The 14,352-nt window shown below is 41.0% G+C and overlaps 2 protein-coding genes across 2 annotated transcripts in view; both read left to right on the forward strand.

The window, feature by feature from the left end:
• The first annotated feature begins 643 nt into the window (after nt 1–643).
• LOC116221433 (interferon-induced protein with tetratricopeptide repeats 1B-like) lies at nt 644–1,831 on the forward strand. Its single transcript, XM_042708383.1, has 2 exons — nt 644–655; nt 869–1,831. The coding sequence occupies exons 1-2, from the start codon at nt 644–646 to the stop codon at nt 1,688–1,690; spliced, it is 834 nt and encodes a 277-aa protein (XP_042564317.1). The 3' UTR covers nt 1,691–1,831.
• A 5,581-nt stretch (nt 1,832–7,412) lies between these two features.
• specc1 (sperm antigen with calponin homology and coiled-coil domains 1) overlaps nt 7,413–14,352 on the forward strand; it is an 80,034-nt gene continuing 73,094 nt past the window's right edge. Inside the window, exon 1 of the mRNA XM_031571546.2 lies at nt 7,413–7,661. The gene's annotated coding sequence lies outside the window, so the exon portion shown is untranslated. The remainder of the gene's footprint in view (nt 7,662–14,352) is intronic.

Below are 14,352 nucleotides of genomic sequence, written 5' to 3' on the forward strand. Positions count from 1 at the left end.
GTGGCCAAACTTCGGAAAATCGGCAGGGGTTCAAATACTTATTTTCCCCACTGTATATATATTAGAGGTTTGTAGTTTATTAGAAATTATGTGAATTGCACGTGTCATTGTGTAAAGCACGTCATGTGAATCATTGAGGAGAACTGGTGTGATTTGTTTGTTCCTTTTTCCTTGAGAATACAATGTACTGGAACAGTGATACTCCCTGTTCTTCTTATCTCTGTAACTCTGTTAAATAGACACTGCCTGTAAGAGAATTCATCCGATTCTCACAGACTGCTTGCTGTGTTTTCTGTGTGTCTCTGATCATTCTGCAGAAGACTAATACACTTTATACTTATCTCTTATTATAAGACTGATCTCATTAGACTGGTAATTATCAGATTTCCATCACAAGCAGGAAGCTCTGAACTCTTGAAATAAGCTGTTTGGAGAAGACATTATATAATTTCTTAATTCACTACCACAATATTGCAAGCCATCATAGAGTAAGTATGATTTGAAACTATATCAATACACACGTTTGCTAACCACTGGCATGTGTCGTCTCATGCTAGAATAATCTTTACTGGTAAGATTGCTTTTACTTACATTTCTACCTCTGTTAGTCACTGTAGATAACATAAGGCTACATTTAGAACACATGGCTGATATAGTAACATCAGTATGAGAACTACTTTGATCTGTAGCGTATGCACATGTGTTCTGTTTATGACAATGGTAAGGGGATTCTAACAGTGCTTATCTCTCTCTCTCTCTCTCTAGCTCATTAAAGACTCCTCTGGAAAGACACCTAGACAACCTAGAGTGCCACTTCACCTGGAGCCTCAGTGGCAATGTTCGCCATCTGCAACATTATTTGGAGTAGTGCAGTCAGCATGATTGTGCTTGGGAGGGGCACCTGTACAACCTACTGGGTTACATCACCTACCACATCAGCAAATCCCCAGAGGAAGCACTGACGTACCTGCAAAAGGCTGAGGTGGCGCTCAAAGGACATAACATGGAGGGGAGAGGACCATGCCTTCTGGTGAACCAGGCAAACCTTGCCTGGGTGCATTACCTTTTGGGTGAGCAAGCAAAAAGCAAAGCTTATCTGAAGGAAGTGGCTAGGCTCCAGGAGGATTTTCCTGCCCCACCCGGTTGTGATCTGCATCCAGAGGTATATGGGGAGAAAGGCTGGACTCAGGTGAAGTTTGAGCGTGATTTCAAGCAAAAAGCAATAGATAACTTTGAGCTGGCTTTAAGAGGAGACCCAGACAGGAAAGGGTGGCATACAGGCCTTGCTCTCGCCAAGTATAGAGTTAATTTTGACGCAGGGGATGAGGAGTTGAGAGAGGAAATCATACAGCAAATCAAACATGCCAAGACAATGGATCCAGATAACCTACGCCTGGCAGCTGTCTACTTGGCAGCATTGGCGCAGGTTGGCAGGAACACAGAGGACACTGTGAGAGAGGCTCATGACCTAGTTCAGAGGCTAAGACCGTGGCTTCATGGCCTTGCAGAAGTTCTTTATTTCTTTCGTTTTCTGTCCCTGGATTCAGCTGTGGAAGTTGCAGAAGAGATGGTGAAGAAATACCCCTCTGAAAGAGAAGCCAAAAAGAAGCTGGCAGTCTTTTATAAAATGAAGATGTTTAAATCACTGCATATGCAGGGTAAAGCAGATTTCAGGGAGCTGATGAGATAATGCATCCACATTTATGAAGAGGTCACCAGTTTTTACCCATTCTACACTACCAGGAAAATTGTTCTTGCAGATATCTATGCCCTTTCTGGGAACACAGAGAAAGCAGATCAAATATATATGGATCTTCTCGAAGAGGAAGATCTGAACCATGCAACTCTACAGCTGTTATATTAAGTATAAGTATGGAAATCATCTCTGGTATAAAAAATCATCTGACGAGTCCATTGATTACTACAAAAAAGCTGCAGAAATCCCTACACAATCTTGGGAGAGAAAGAAAAGCATCCAAATTCTCAGGTCAGTTGCTTGTCGTAGCAACCATCGAAGATGTGATGAAATCAAAGCCTTTCTGTCCAGACTTGGACAGAACTGATTTTCTGCTGCTGGTCTGTTTGTTTATACAGATAGTTGTAATGATGTTAAATCGAGATACTTCTGGAATGTAATGAACACATGAACGATGCAAAGCTGACTGAAAGTACATACATTATTTTCACACTCAAATAATGGAAAATATATACAGACGTTCACACGGAAATAAATTAAATTCATAATTCAGTGTTTTGTGTTTAAGTGTCCCATGTATGTTATAATGCTCACTGTAAAGGTGATCCTGTGTTGTAGTCCGTATGCCTTGACATGCCTGTAAAACCACTGCTCATAATGTGACATCTAAAGAAAGAAACAAAAAAGGAGGTGATGTATTTTGAGCAATCAAAATGTCAATGCTGTGTAATGCGTAGAAAACATTTCACCAGTGCTTTAATATTACTGTCATGGATTATACTGTCAAGGTCAAACTAAAGTCAAAACTAAATAAAATTATATTTTAATAAGGACATTCTTTTTACGCATGCATTCTTTTTTTTATCTCATACTAATTATGAGTGTATGATTTATTTTTAAATAAAGTATATATAGTATATTTGGCTAACACAGTTTGTGCTGTGATCTGTCAATTCATTTCACAGATTAACATATTATTCCAAAGCAAACCTCAATGAGATATAGCAACAACCCAATGCTCACATGACCTGTTCATGTTTGTCACGTCATTTGATATATACTGTAGCTGGATGTCGTAATATGGTCACCTCTTGTTATTTCCATAAGGAAATAGAATTAACAGTTACATTATTATCTTTTATTATCTCTGACAAGGACCATATTTTATTAGACTTATCCAAATTAAAGGATTCAACTCTGTTGCCTCAGTGTGTGTATATAAACTATAATGTGGATTTATTTCACTGAATTGAAGGAACAGACACAATTAAAGCCCTGTATTTCGAATGGCTAAGTATAGATGGTTGTCATATGTAGTCTCTATTCTGAGTCGTGAGGTTGATAGTTACATGATAGCGGGAAACAAACATATTTTTAGGCTTCACATTCCATCAGGCTGCATAGAGGCCTACCTGATATCACCAGGAAACGAATGCTGGTATTTAAAAATAATTGATAAAAGTATGATGAAAATGACACGTTTTCTGTCCCTGTATTCAGCTGTGGAAGTTGCAGAAGAGATGGTGAAGAAATACCCCTCTGAAAGAGAAGCCAAAAAGAAGCTGGCAGTTTGTTATAAAATGAAGATTTTTAAATCGCTGCATATGCAGGGTAAAGCAGATTTCAGGGAGCTGATGAGAAAATGCATCCACATTTATGAAGAGGTCACCAGTTTTTACCCATTCTACACTACCGGGAAAATTGTTCTTGCAGATATCTATGCCCTTTCTGGGAACACAGAGAAAGCAGATCAAATATATATGGATCTTCTCGAAGAGGAAGATCTGAACCATGCAACTCTACAGCTGTTATATTAAGTATAAGTATGGAAATCATCTCTGGTATAAAAAATCATCTTACGAGTCCATTGGTGAAAATACTACATAAATAAAATAAACTTTCAAAGCAGGCTATTCTTAAACCCACTGATGGAACACATTTGTATTTTTTGTAGGCTACATTTCGAATTCAACTACATAATTATAATTAAATTAATAAAATACCAATAGCCTAGATCCATCGGCAAGATCATGGTATGGTTGCGATGAATGTAACGTGTTTGTAATGGGATTTGTGATTTTCCCCTTTGGCCTAAATTGGGTGTAGGCCTTCAGGTTAGACAAAAAAAGGATATTTTATACTGACATGATTCATAGGGTCACATGGGCAATTCGTAAAGCGTAAGCTCCACAGGACCGTGATTGTCGAAATTCAGAGAAAATAATTTCTGTTTTTTGTTTTGTTCGTTTGTTTGTTTGATAGTTTGTTTTCTTCCCTCTTAAAAGCGATGAGAATTTTTTTTGTAAGACGACCTGCCCTCGAAACACAAACCTACTGGACTACAGAAACCACAAGTCACCGCGTTCACTGCACCAAGCACGCGTGCTCCACCTGGTGGACAACTAAAAATCCCCGCGCTTTAGCCAACATCATACTTGCGCATCAACGACTGAACAGGTGAGGACTGTTTTCCTCATTTAACAACGTTTTTCATTTGAAACATGTTATTTACCTTTTACAGTTTAGCCTTCATTTGGTGTATGGTATTCTGTCACAGAGGCATGGCTATTTCATCACAGAACGACGACAAGCAGTTTACAGTAACGTTAGTTCAAAGCACTTTTGTTAACGGACGTTTTACCAAGCTAACGTTAATGTTAACCTGTACTGTCACGCTAGCTTGATGGCGCCAACATTACAGTTGTCGACTACAAAATGTAGTGTTAGAAAAAGATAGTAAAGGGACCATTACAGATAAAGGCAGCATGCTGCAGCAAAATGATGAGCGCTAGAAAGCCGGCAGAGTCAAATGGGGACATCTGTCGTTCAATGTAGATACCATGTTGGAGTTGTGGGTAGATGCGTCGTAAAAATATCTTCCCAAGAGCTGAATTCGAAGACCCAAAACATACATCGCCACTTACTGTTATAATGTGCTAATGCACTCAGTTGCATTAATGAGGAGATGCAGCTTAATATGAAAATAACTTGAAGACACTGTGAATACGTTCTTGGGGTTGGGTTTAATGTATATTATCAACGATACCAAACTTTGTGACACAAGCTTTTTATGTTACATTTCAGTTCTCGAGCAAAGTATGAGTTAACGTTATATTCTCAGATGGCCTACTTATATGTCTTATATGTCCTACTTATACTGACGAATTATACAATTTGAAGCACGCTACTGATATCGGACACTGAACTACTGGGCAAATGAAACAGTAACATGAAAATACTCATACTGAAAAATAAATATCTAGAAATGATCCGCTATATTACAACCTGTTAGCATTGTTTACATGATATCGTGTTTTGAGTAACCGAACTGAATGTATGTGGTCTAATAAATCGTAATTGTTTTCTTGTGCTGTTCTCGGTCAGGCTGGACTGGGACAACAAATCTGCCCTGGCATTTTAGCTCAGACACGCCCACCACAGTTGATTACACCACGCACCTTTGTGCTTCCCTTACATTATATTGCAGTGCAGGCTACCCAGTGTACCATACCCAAACCATAAAGCTTTGCAGTAATTAATACAAGTATAAGATCTAAGGTTTTTTAATAGTCTCATGAGTCAGTTTTATGGAGACATTAGGTGAGAGATAACTGAGTATTAACATCAGGGCCAGAATTATTGGATTCCCTGTTAAAGATGTGCAAAAAGCATCTTCTTCAAAAAAGGTGGGGTGCTGTTTTTACTTTATGGGCCAGTCAAGAAATAATTGAATACAAAATTAAATTAAAGTCGGATTCAAATGACGGCCCGAATGACGCAACGGCCCACCAAGAAAGTGCCCAGTATGCCAGATGGCCAGTCCATCCCTGTTCTCAGTCAAATGTTTGTCCAACCCCCACTCCATGTCATATTAAAGAAGCAGTAAGGAGTTTTGGTCTGAAACTAGTAAGGTAACTGCCTAAAAGGCACGCAGAACCCTTGTAAATACCATCAACAGCCCAGTTGGCACTGATAGAAGCTTGCTAACAAACTGGTCTCTTTTGGCAATACAGTTGGCAGTACTGTGCTGTGAAAGTTTTTCTTACATTTTCACAGGGTGTTCCTACCCGTAACACAGAGCTACATACTGCATATCTGGGATGGCTAGTGGGAATGACACCTGTGTTTGTCTATCCTTGACCAAAAACCTAGTTGTCTACAAAATTGTACCTCAAAAAGTGGCAAAGTGTTGCATAGTGTTGCTTTGAAGCTCTCAATTTAAATGTGCAACAGAAGCAGACAAATGTGTTTTTCTAATGTATAGTATGTTGCTTCTTCAAGGCAGCTTAGTTAAAGAAAATAGCTTAATGACAGGTGCCTCATAAAGAGTTGGTGTGTGGCTGCCTACTTCTGAATTTACACAGTGATGAAGGAAAATACTAGCAAACTAACAAAAAAAAAACATTTAGGGTGATGAAAGCTCAGATTGTTTTTCTTTTGTTTTTACTTCATACTGTACTTTGAAGGCAGAATAAAAGAAAATATTTCCCCTCCTTCCTTGGTTATGTGGAAGCTATTTGTAGGTAATTACACCCTTGCTTTTCTTATGACAGACTGTCCAAGAAATGGAAATAGCAAGAAAGTCTTTGGCACTCAAGTCTTAGTTTTTTGTACAGAACACACTGTCCCAGGTTGAGCTCAGAGACCCAGCATGCTAGGCTGTGTGTCAACACATCCACCAGACTGAATACGGATGGCGTTTAGAGTAAACTAGACTGAGATCTACTGGAGGACGTTATGACTTATCCATATAATTTCCTGTCGCTTCAATTAATACGTAGGCTAAAACACCAGACCACCACACAACTATACAGATATATTTAAACACATTTAAAATACTATGGTTGTGGTTTATGTTTGTGAGGATATTTCTAATTTTGCTTAAAAATACTGTAAGTGATGTCAACAGTTCTTAGTAACCACCTCAGCTTGGCTCAGCCATTGTAGGTAGCCACTTGCTCCCTTCAATGTGTGGTGCACGCTCAAAATAAGGGGTTGGCAGGGATGTCTGTCTTTTTGGAAGTTTCTTGATTGGATTGAGTTAAAGTTTGAGTTGTTTTCACAGAGCCCAACAGAGTGACTTGACCCCGAGTTTTAGAGTTTAGACTGTCAGACTGTAAAACTAGCTAGTGTTCCAGAAGTGTCGCTTACAACCTCTGTTAGGTTAGCTTGTAGACTCTCAGGGTCGTTTATAGACTATTGTTAGACTACAAAATGGATAGGCCTCTAACAAAATGCTGCTGATGCCATACTACTCTTATTTTGGAAATTGTGTTAGGTAAGGTAGTAGGAAATGTGAGAGATTCCATAGGAATGGCATGCTTTGCCTTCGATTGAGAGTTTTCAAACATGTTTTGCAGGTATAACACACACCGGCAGGTGCTTTTTGTATGGTGAATACAGACAACCACACTCATCCTGGTAGCCTCCCCTAAATGAGTTCATGTAGGGAAAAAATGAAATCAGTGTCCTAGTCACATTGTGCCCTCTCCTCTGCTGTACTCATTACAGCAACTGGACGTGCACACACACACACACACACACACACACACACACACACACACACACACACACACACACACACACACACACACACACACACACACACACATATGAAGGGGAATGGAGTGCCTATAAATAGCGTGCACTCTGTAAAGGAGGGGCAGGTCCATCTGTGTGAGGGGAGGATGAGGAGGCTTCTTATTGGCCAAGTGGGGATGTGTGCGTGTGTGAATCTGTGTGTGGGAGGAGAGAGGGGACGTTTCTTAGAGGACAGAGGGGTCCACCTGCCTCATACGTCCTGAGCAGCACGTGAAGGGAGGTCTCTGTTGTTGCAACAAGAGGAAGCACGTGGGTTTTGTTGTTGTGCTTTGTTTGGGGAAATCTTGCCTCATAAAATAATTCTCAGGCATATCTATAACTCCCCAGGATTCTGGCTCTGTCACGGACTAATGGGATAGCATCGGTATGTAGTGTTCATTTGTCCTCTTTGGCTGTCTGATTTCAGCTGATTCTGTGGACTAAGTATTTATTTGTGTTTGTGATTGATTGTATGATTCGAGAGTACATATTCATTTTTGCGTAATATCTGACTTTTTGTAGATTTGATTATGTTCTTACTAGGTTCATGTACTGTCATCGGTATGTCATCAATGTCATTAAGGCCTTTGTTACATTGTTTACATTGTTTATTTATCTTGGCTTGTATGTGTGATGGGTGAGGAAGGGAAGCCAGTGTATGTGTGCTTGTGTGTGTGATGGGTAAGGAAGGGAAGCCAGTGGAGTCACCTTCATCTGCAGCTGCAGGGTCACATCTATTAGCTTAGCGCTGCAGTGATCTCTAGTTCTCTCCGTAACGTTCTCTAACCCTAACCAACAGCACTGCAGCCTTATACATAGTAACCCCATTTCAGGTCTAGGTATTTACCAAGGCATGAGAACGACAGAAAACCACATCATAGTAATGTATCTCACATAGCAATGATAATTAACATAGGCAATGTCTGTGTTGTAACAGAGGTCAACTCTGCACTCTGCTACACTGCATTTTTCTTTTTTTGAAAACAGACCCAGTGCAGTGTATGAGTACAGTGACACACTGTAGAGTCAGTCATTCTGGTCAGCTGGTGTGTCAGCCTAGCCCACAGCACAACATATGTTCAACATGGAGATACATCAGAAATAGTGGGGCAGATAACTGTAACAATCGTTCAAAAGTGGATACAAGCACTAAATTTGGTATATGTATCCCTCTGGGGTCATTAATTAAATAAAGAACGTTAGCCACTTAAATTTCAAAAATGGCCGCCATTTTCCAAGATGGCCGCCAATTTTGCTGCTTGACAGACATATTCTGCCACAGAATTGTACCCATGGGACATATTTTTATATTTTTACCATTAAATCCTCTATTATTTGCCCTGGGAACATCAATAATGTAAAAAATCTTAATGATTGAGGGTCTTTTGGTGACATCTCTAATAAATAACATGGAAAAAGACGGAAAAATTATTTAATATGAAGAATGTTTAATAAACAGAATGTATCATGTTATTGAGGAGGTTAGATCTATTTTGTTTTTCTGAGACATCTAAAATGTTTGAAAGTTCATTGCAGTTCTTTCTAGTCCAGACACCTACAGCTGCACAGAGCTGTACAGGTAAGACCAAACTGGTAACATTTGCATCTTCCTTTGCATTCTACCTTGCATCCACATTTGGTCAGCTGCTGGCAACTCTCTGCTATTGGTGATAGCTCTGTCCAGAGGACCTGCCACTGATCATCTTTCTTGGTCCATCCCCACTCAGAAGGACTCTCTGGTTCTGGTTGAAATGCTGTTGCCTGACTCCAAATGCAGCCTGCCTGGTAGGCTGCACGCTTTACATGCTGAAGCAATGCTGCTTTAGTCGGAGGAATGGCTTCGTATGACCGCTGTTTTCTAGCAAACAAGTCCAACCTGGCATCATCCACTCCTGCTGCTTCACTGGATTTGTCATACATCATGACCACAAACCTTTCTAAAGTCTTCAGGTCACTGTCATGTATTCTTGGTGGATAGTGGCTGAGTTTGGTGAAGACTTCAGAGGCTTCATCAAATACACCCCACGTTTGCCAAGCAGTCTTCTTCCCTTTGCCACGGAAGGCTGAAACAACATCACAGCCTGTAAAGGCATGGAAGAAAAGGATTCCTCTGCTCCTCTCTCTTCCTATACACTGACAGAGGTCATGTACAGGAATCCACCTCATGTTCACTCCTTGACCAAAAGCAATCCATAACTGTTGTAGACCTGCTGCTTGAAGAACTGGTAAAGCACTGACTGCTATAACAAGGACGTCTGTATCACTGGCTTTGATCATGATGTTTTTGCTGCCATTTTTGACTGCATGCTTGGCATGGACAAAGATCCTGGTGTCCGCTTCCTCATGTGGGCATGAACTGACTTCATCTAGGTTGATGGACTGATTGCTGACAGCCTGCTCCTCTTTGGTCACTATAAGCACATTTGGTGTCAATGCTTGTGCAACCTTGTCAGCAAGGAAGTGGAACAACTCAGTTTTATTGTTGTCATTTCTAAGAAAGTTCCGCCAGTTAGTTGGTATTTTGCCATTGCTGGTCACTTTCCTTCTGGCTCCATGTCCTCTCTTAGACCTGGTCTCTGCCTTCAGACTTGATTGCTGGTACACGTCAAAGACTAAGTCTGTTCTCTTGTATTTCGCAGAGTATGCCTGTACTTTTGGGAGAAACTCAAATGATGCATAGTCGTCAAATGTCTTAGAGCTCCGTGGGGGCAAACTGTTGATGAGTGCTGAGCCATCAATGATAATGGTTTCTACTTCTGGTTCGGTATCATAGATTTTGACAAGAGACTCAAGTATGGCTGCCAACTGAGCTTTTTGAACAGTGTGGAGCCTCCCACCATCACTCAAGGCAGCAGGGAATGGCTGATTCTCATGTTTAAAAAACTCTTTGAGATCACATTCTCTGCTCTGACATGAGATGAAAAGCTTGGAGAAAAGCTGGCAGTCCTCCTTCAGCACTTTCTCTTTTGAACAATTGACTGAGGGTGAGCCATGATGGAAGAAGTTTGTGCAATTCTTCTTGATAGGCTCATAAAGCCTGGGCTCTTTTTCCTCTAATCCTTTCATGAACTCTTGGAAACGGGTTCTACCTCTCTCAAAGTGCGTATGAATAAACACAGCGACACTTGGGTTTGCGATATCCTTTGTGTCAAGTGAAAACAGATCATGGCTCTCCTCAGCAAAAGGATTCCCAAGATCCTCCAGGACACTGGTTAGCTTATTGACTCTATCAAGGAATGATATCTGAGCATGTTCTGTCTGTTCATGGTGACTGGTGTGCTTTGCACCCTCCCTGGCACTGGATGATGCTTCATATTGAAGAACCAAGCGGCTGACCTCAGGTCCAGCTACCATCCACCTCCTCAGTGCTGATGGATCCTCAGTGATACCTATGGCTCCCCCACTTGCCTTGATGACAGCATTGGCCTGTTCATGGGCTTGGTCAATAGCAATTGCTGAGAAGTCTCGGGCTGATTTGTGCACAACAAATTTTCCACTCTGAAACTCCTGTGCTATCTCAGGGTGCCTATGTTTGAGAGTCATCATGTCTTTGAGGTGGATAGGAAGCCATCGTGCATAATTTACATTGTTGTTGGCAAAAAAATATGGTATTAACTCTGCCAGAGATTGACAATACAGGCTGAAGTTGGCTTCCCTGAATGATCGGATTAGCAGGAGAATCACAAGTTCCATTGACAACACCAAATGCCAGAATTTAAATTGGGGGCTTTGTCTTTTTCTATTCTCACACCAAGCTTCAAAGTCAAGCATGTCTTCGTTTTGAGTGATGTCATTGGAGTGGTTCTGGTAAGCTGCCTTCAGGAGCTTGTATAGGCTGCATGCTGTAATTTGGTGCATTTGCCGTGTTTTAGTGATGCTTGAGGCTGTCAGAAATGATTCAGCTGTACCAGAAGAAGTAATCCCTGCCTCCACCAGAGCCCCTGTCCAACCACTGTCCTGAAGTAGAGTTCCAATTGATCTCAGTGCTGCCATCTCTATGTGCAGACCCCCAAACATGATGACAAAATTGTCTTCACCATACTTCTCAGGCCAGTGCCACTGTACCTGCTTGGCTACTGCGTAGATTGGTTGGTCAGCAGCAAGAACAGGTACCTGGCCTGGGTTCAGGAATGATACAATGTCCTTGATTTTGTCCATAACATGTTTGACTGTAGCAACGGAGTGGGCCTGATCACGAAGCAGAGGTAACAGTGATGTGATGCTGACCTCAAATGCAGGGCTTCTCTTCTTTGAAGCATGGTGTGCAGACCAAGTCACATCTACAGGCCCCTCAGTCACAGTGATCTTCTCCAACCACTCATACTCCAGAGCAATCTGTGATCTCAGTACACTGGCACATGGCAAATCTGTTAAAGTACTTGGCGGAGGAGACGGATTTTTCTTTTTGAAAAAGGCAGGATGGATGTTTGTGAAGGTGTCGGGCAGTTCTGGGACTCTCTTCACTTTGTATTTCCCAAAACTCAGTTGTTCGCGTTTTTCACCTTGGTCATCTGATGTTGGATGCTGAAAAACCGAGATGCTGGTGCCATGGAAAGACGTGGTGGCTGTTGTTGCGGTGGGATTGTGATCTATGTTATCCATGGCAGCTGTAGTGAACAATCCACTTCTCAAAACAGATGGACAGACTACACCATCTTCAACATATTTACTTACTGCTGCCTCTCCCAGCTGTGCAGATATTTCCAGCACCCTGTCGTATGAGATGCTGACACCATGCTCATGTAACAGTTCCACCAACGCCTTTTTCCTGGTCTTTGCATAGACAGACATCCCCATGTAAATAGGAAACGGAGTCTCGCGGGCTTTCAGGTGCCTATGTTTTGATGCCCCTTCCCTATACCTTGCATAGCAGTTGTACTGCAGGAGTTGGGCAATAGCAAGGTCGGTCTTTGATGCACCAAATGACAGCTGTGATTTGATGTCAGCACCATGTTCAATCATGCCTACAAACTGAAGGAGACTGGATGGAACTGCCTCTTCAATGCAACCCTCATGGAATGTCCCATCAAGACTTGCCTTATGATTGAGCATCTGTGTTCTTAAGATCTTAGCTGCTTTTCCAAGGATCATGGCATCATCGTACTCACAGGCTTGGGATAGAGCTGATCCGACATCACTTTTGAAGGCAAGGAGTACATTTATTCCTTGCTTATGAGCCTCCAACTCCGGTACTTCGGCCAGCAATCGGTCTTTAAGTCTGGTGGCATTTACAGGTTTGTCCACACCCAGCTGTTCTAGCCGTTGCTGATACAGGTTAACTAGATCTGCAAGCCGGAAGACAGACAGATCCTCGGAGCAAGATTTGGTCTCCACTATATAAATGACCAGCTCAGAAAATGCCTGTGGGTATGCATTCTGTTCACGTGTCTGTTCACGTGCTTGTCTCTTGATGGTTCTGAGGGATGCTCTTTCTCTGTTGTAGAGATTAGTCAAACATGTGACGTGGTATTTCAGCTCTTGGGCAATGGCATCTCCACCACTCAGTGCTGCTAGAAGTTTTCCATCATTAAGTGCTTTGGCACATTCATTTAGTCTCTGGTTAAGTTGCATCGTCATTACTTGTCTAAGCTCGGATGCTGGAGCTTCTGTATTACAGAGAAAGCAAGCTAGGGTAGACTTCTGACCTTCGTGAGCTCTGCGCATCTTTGTTTGGCAATCACCTTGATTACTGTTCTGTGCTCTCCTTTTTTTGGCCCGGTCAAGCTTTGTGTTGTTGAAAAGGAGGCGGCAGCTCTGATGATACATGGCCTTATTCCGTCTCAATGTTCCATCTATCCCACCACCCTCATCCAGCCGTGCAGGATCGAGAATGATTGGCAGGTCATTGATCTCATAAAAGAGGGGGATATTCATTGAAATCATGCTGTAGCCATCCTGATCAGATGAATATCGTGTTGGCGGGGCTTTGAGAACTTCTTGTGTCTCCTTTTGACATAAACAACATTTGCTCCAGTCGGTTTGCCACTTAGCTGGTGCTGGTGAAGAGTTTGCCATCTTGCTTGGCAGTCTAGTCTATTTCTGCTATATATGCCTATAACATAAAACAACACAAACACATAGTTGCAACTAATTCAGTGTACAAGATGACAACATAAAAGTGCCAGTGATTCAAAAGAAAACAACACATTACATAGGCCTATACTCAAGATAAAACTGGCACAAGTTATGTTGATATAGAGATTGGGAAACTATGCTGTAATATGCTGGGATCTATTAATTATTATTATTTCTATCTATTAATCAAACAGCTTATTACACATGTATTAAGTAGTACATACAAGTAACTACTAAGTGCAAACAAATGAGTCACATAGTTATTTTACAGCCAATACACGGGCTACAGTGACCATTTTCAATCTTCATGTTAAAACATTAGCATGCTCAGCTAATGCTAATAATCAATCAGCTGTCTAATAATAATCAATGTAGCTAATGTCTAATTAACTCAGAAATTGATAAACAAATTATGTTATCTGTCAATAAGATTACACCCTTAAATTAAATATTTTCACATATAGAGGGTATGCTTTAAAACCCTTAAGTCTTGGAAATTAACATAAATAATAATTTGAAAGTAAGACAAAATATAGATCTTACCTCAGATATGCTCTGCTTAGCAACAGTTGCCGCCAACAAAATCTGATCTCTAAGAGACAGTCTCACTTAAAGAGACAGTACATCAATTTGTGTTATTCCAGTTTGGAGTAATAAGAAAAACAGGTAGAAAACCCAAATTCTGTTTTCAAATATTATTTCTTTCTTCAAATAAAATGTCATCTAAAATCCCTTAGAAAAATAGGTCTATTAATATTATGATTTCCATTCCACAGTATTATACCTCACAATTAGACTTATCTTTAGATGTATAAAGTGTATGGTGTTGTGTATGGTATCATTGTAATCCTTGACCATCAAAACATAGGGGTAGACATTACCACTTTTCATTTATTGTGTTTGGCTGAAGAGATTTGACGCAAAATACAGAATTCGGTTATGGAGGAAGGCAAAATGGTGGCCATGAATGCCACAAAGCATTCAATGATGCTGTCTATGGT

This window comes from Clupea harengus, chromosome 8 (genome assembly GCF_900700415.2).
Source record: "Clupea harengus chromosome 8, Ch_v2.0.2, whole genome shotgun sequence".
NCBI classification, from domain to species: domain Eukaryota; kingdom Metazoa; phylum Chordata; class Actinopteri; order Clupeiformes; family Clupeidae; genus Clupea; species Clupea harengus.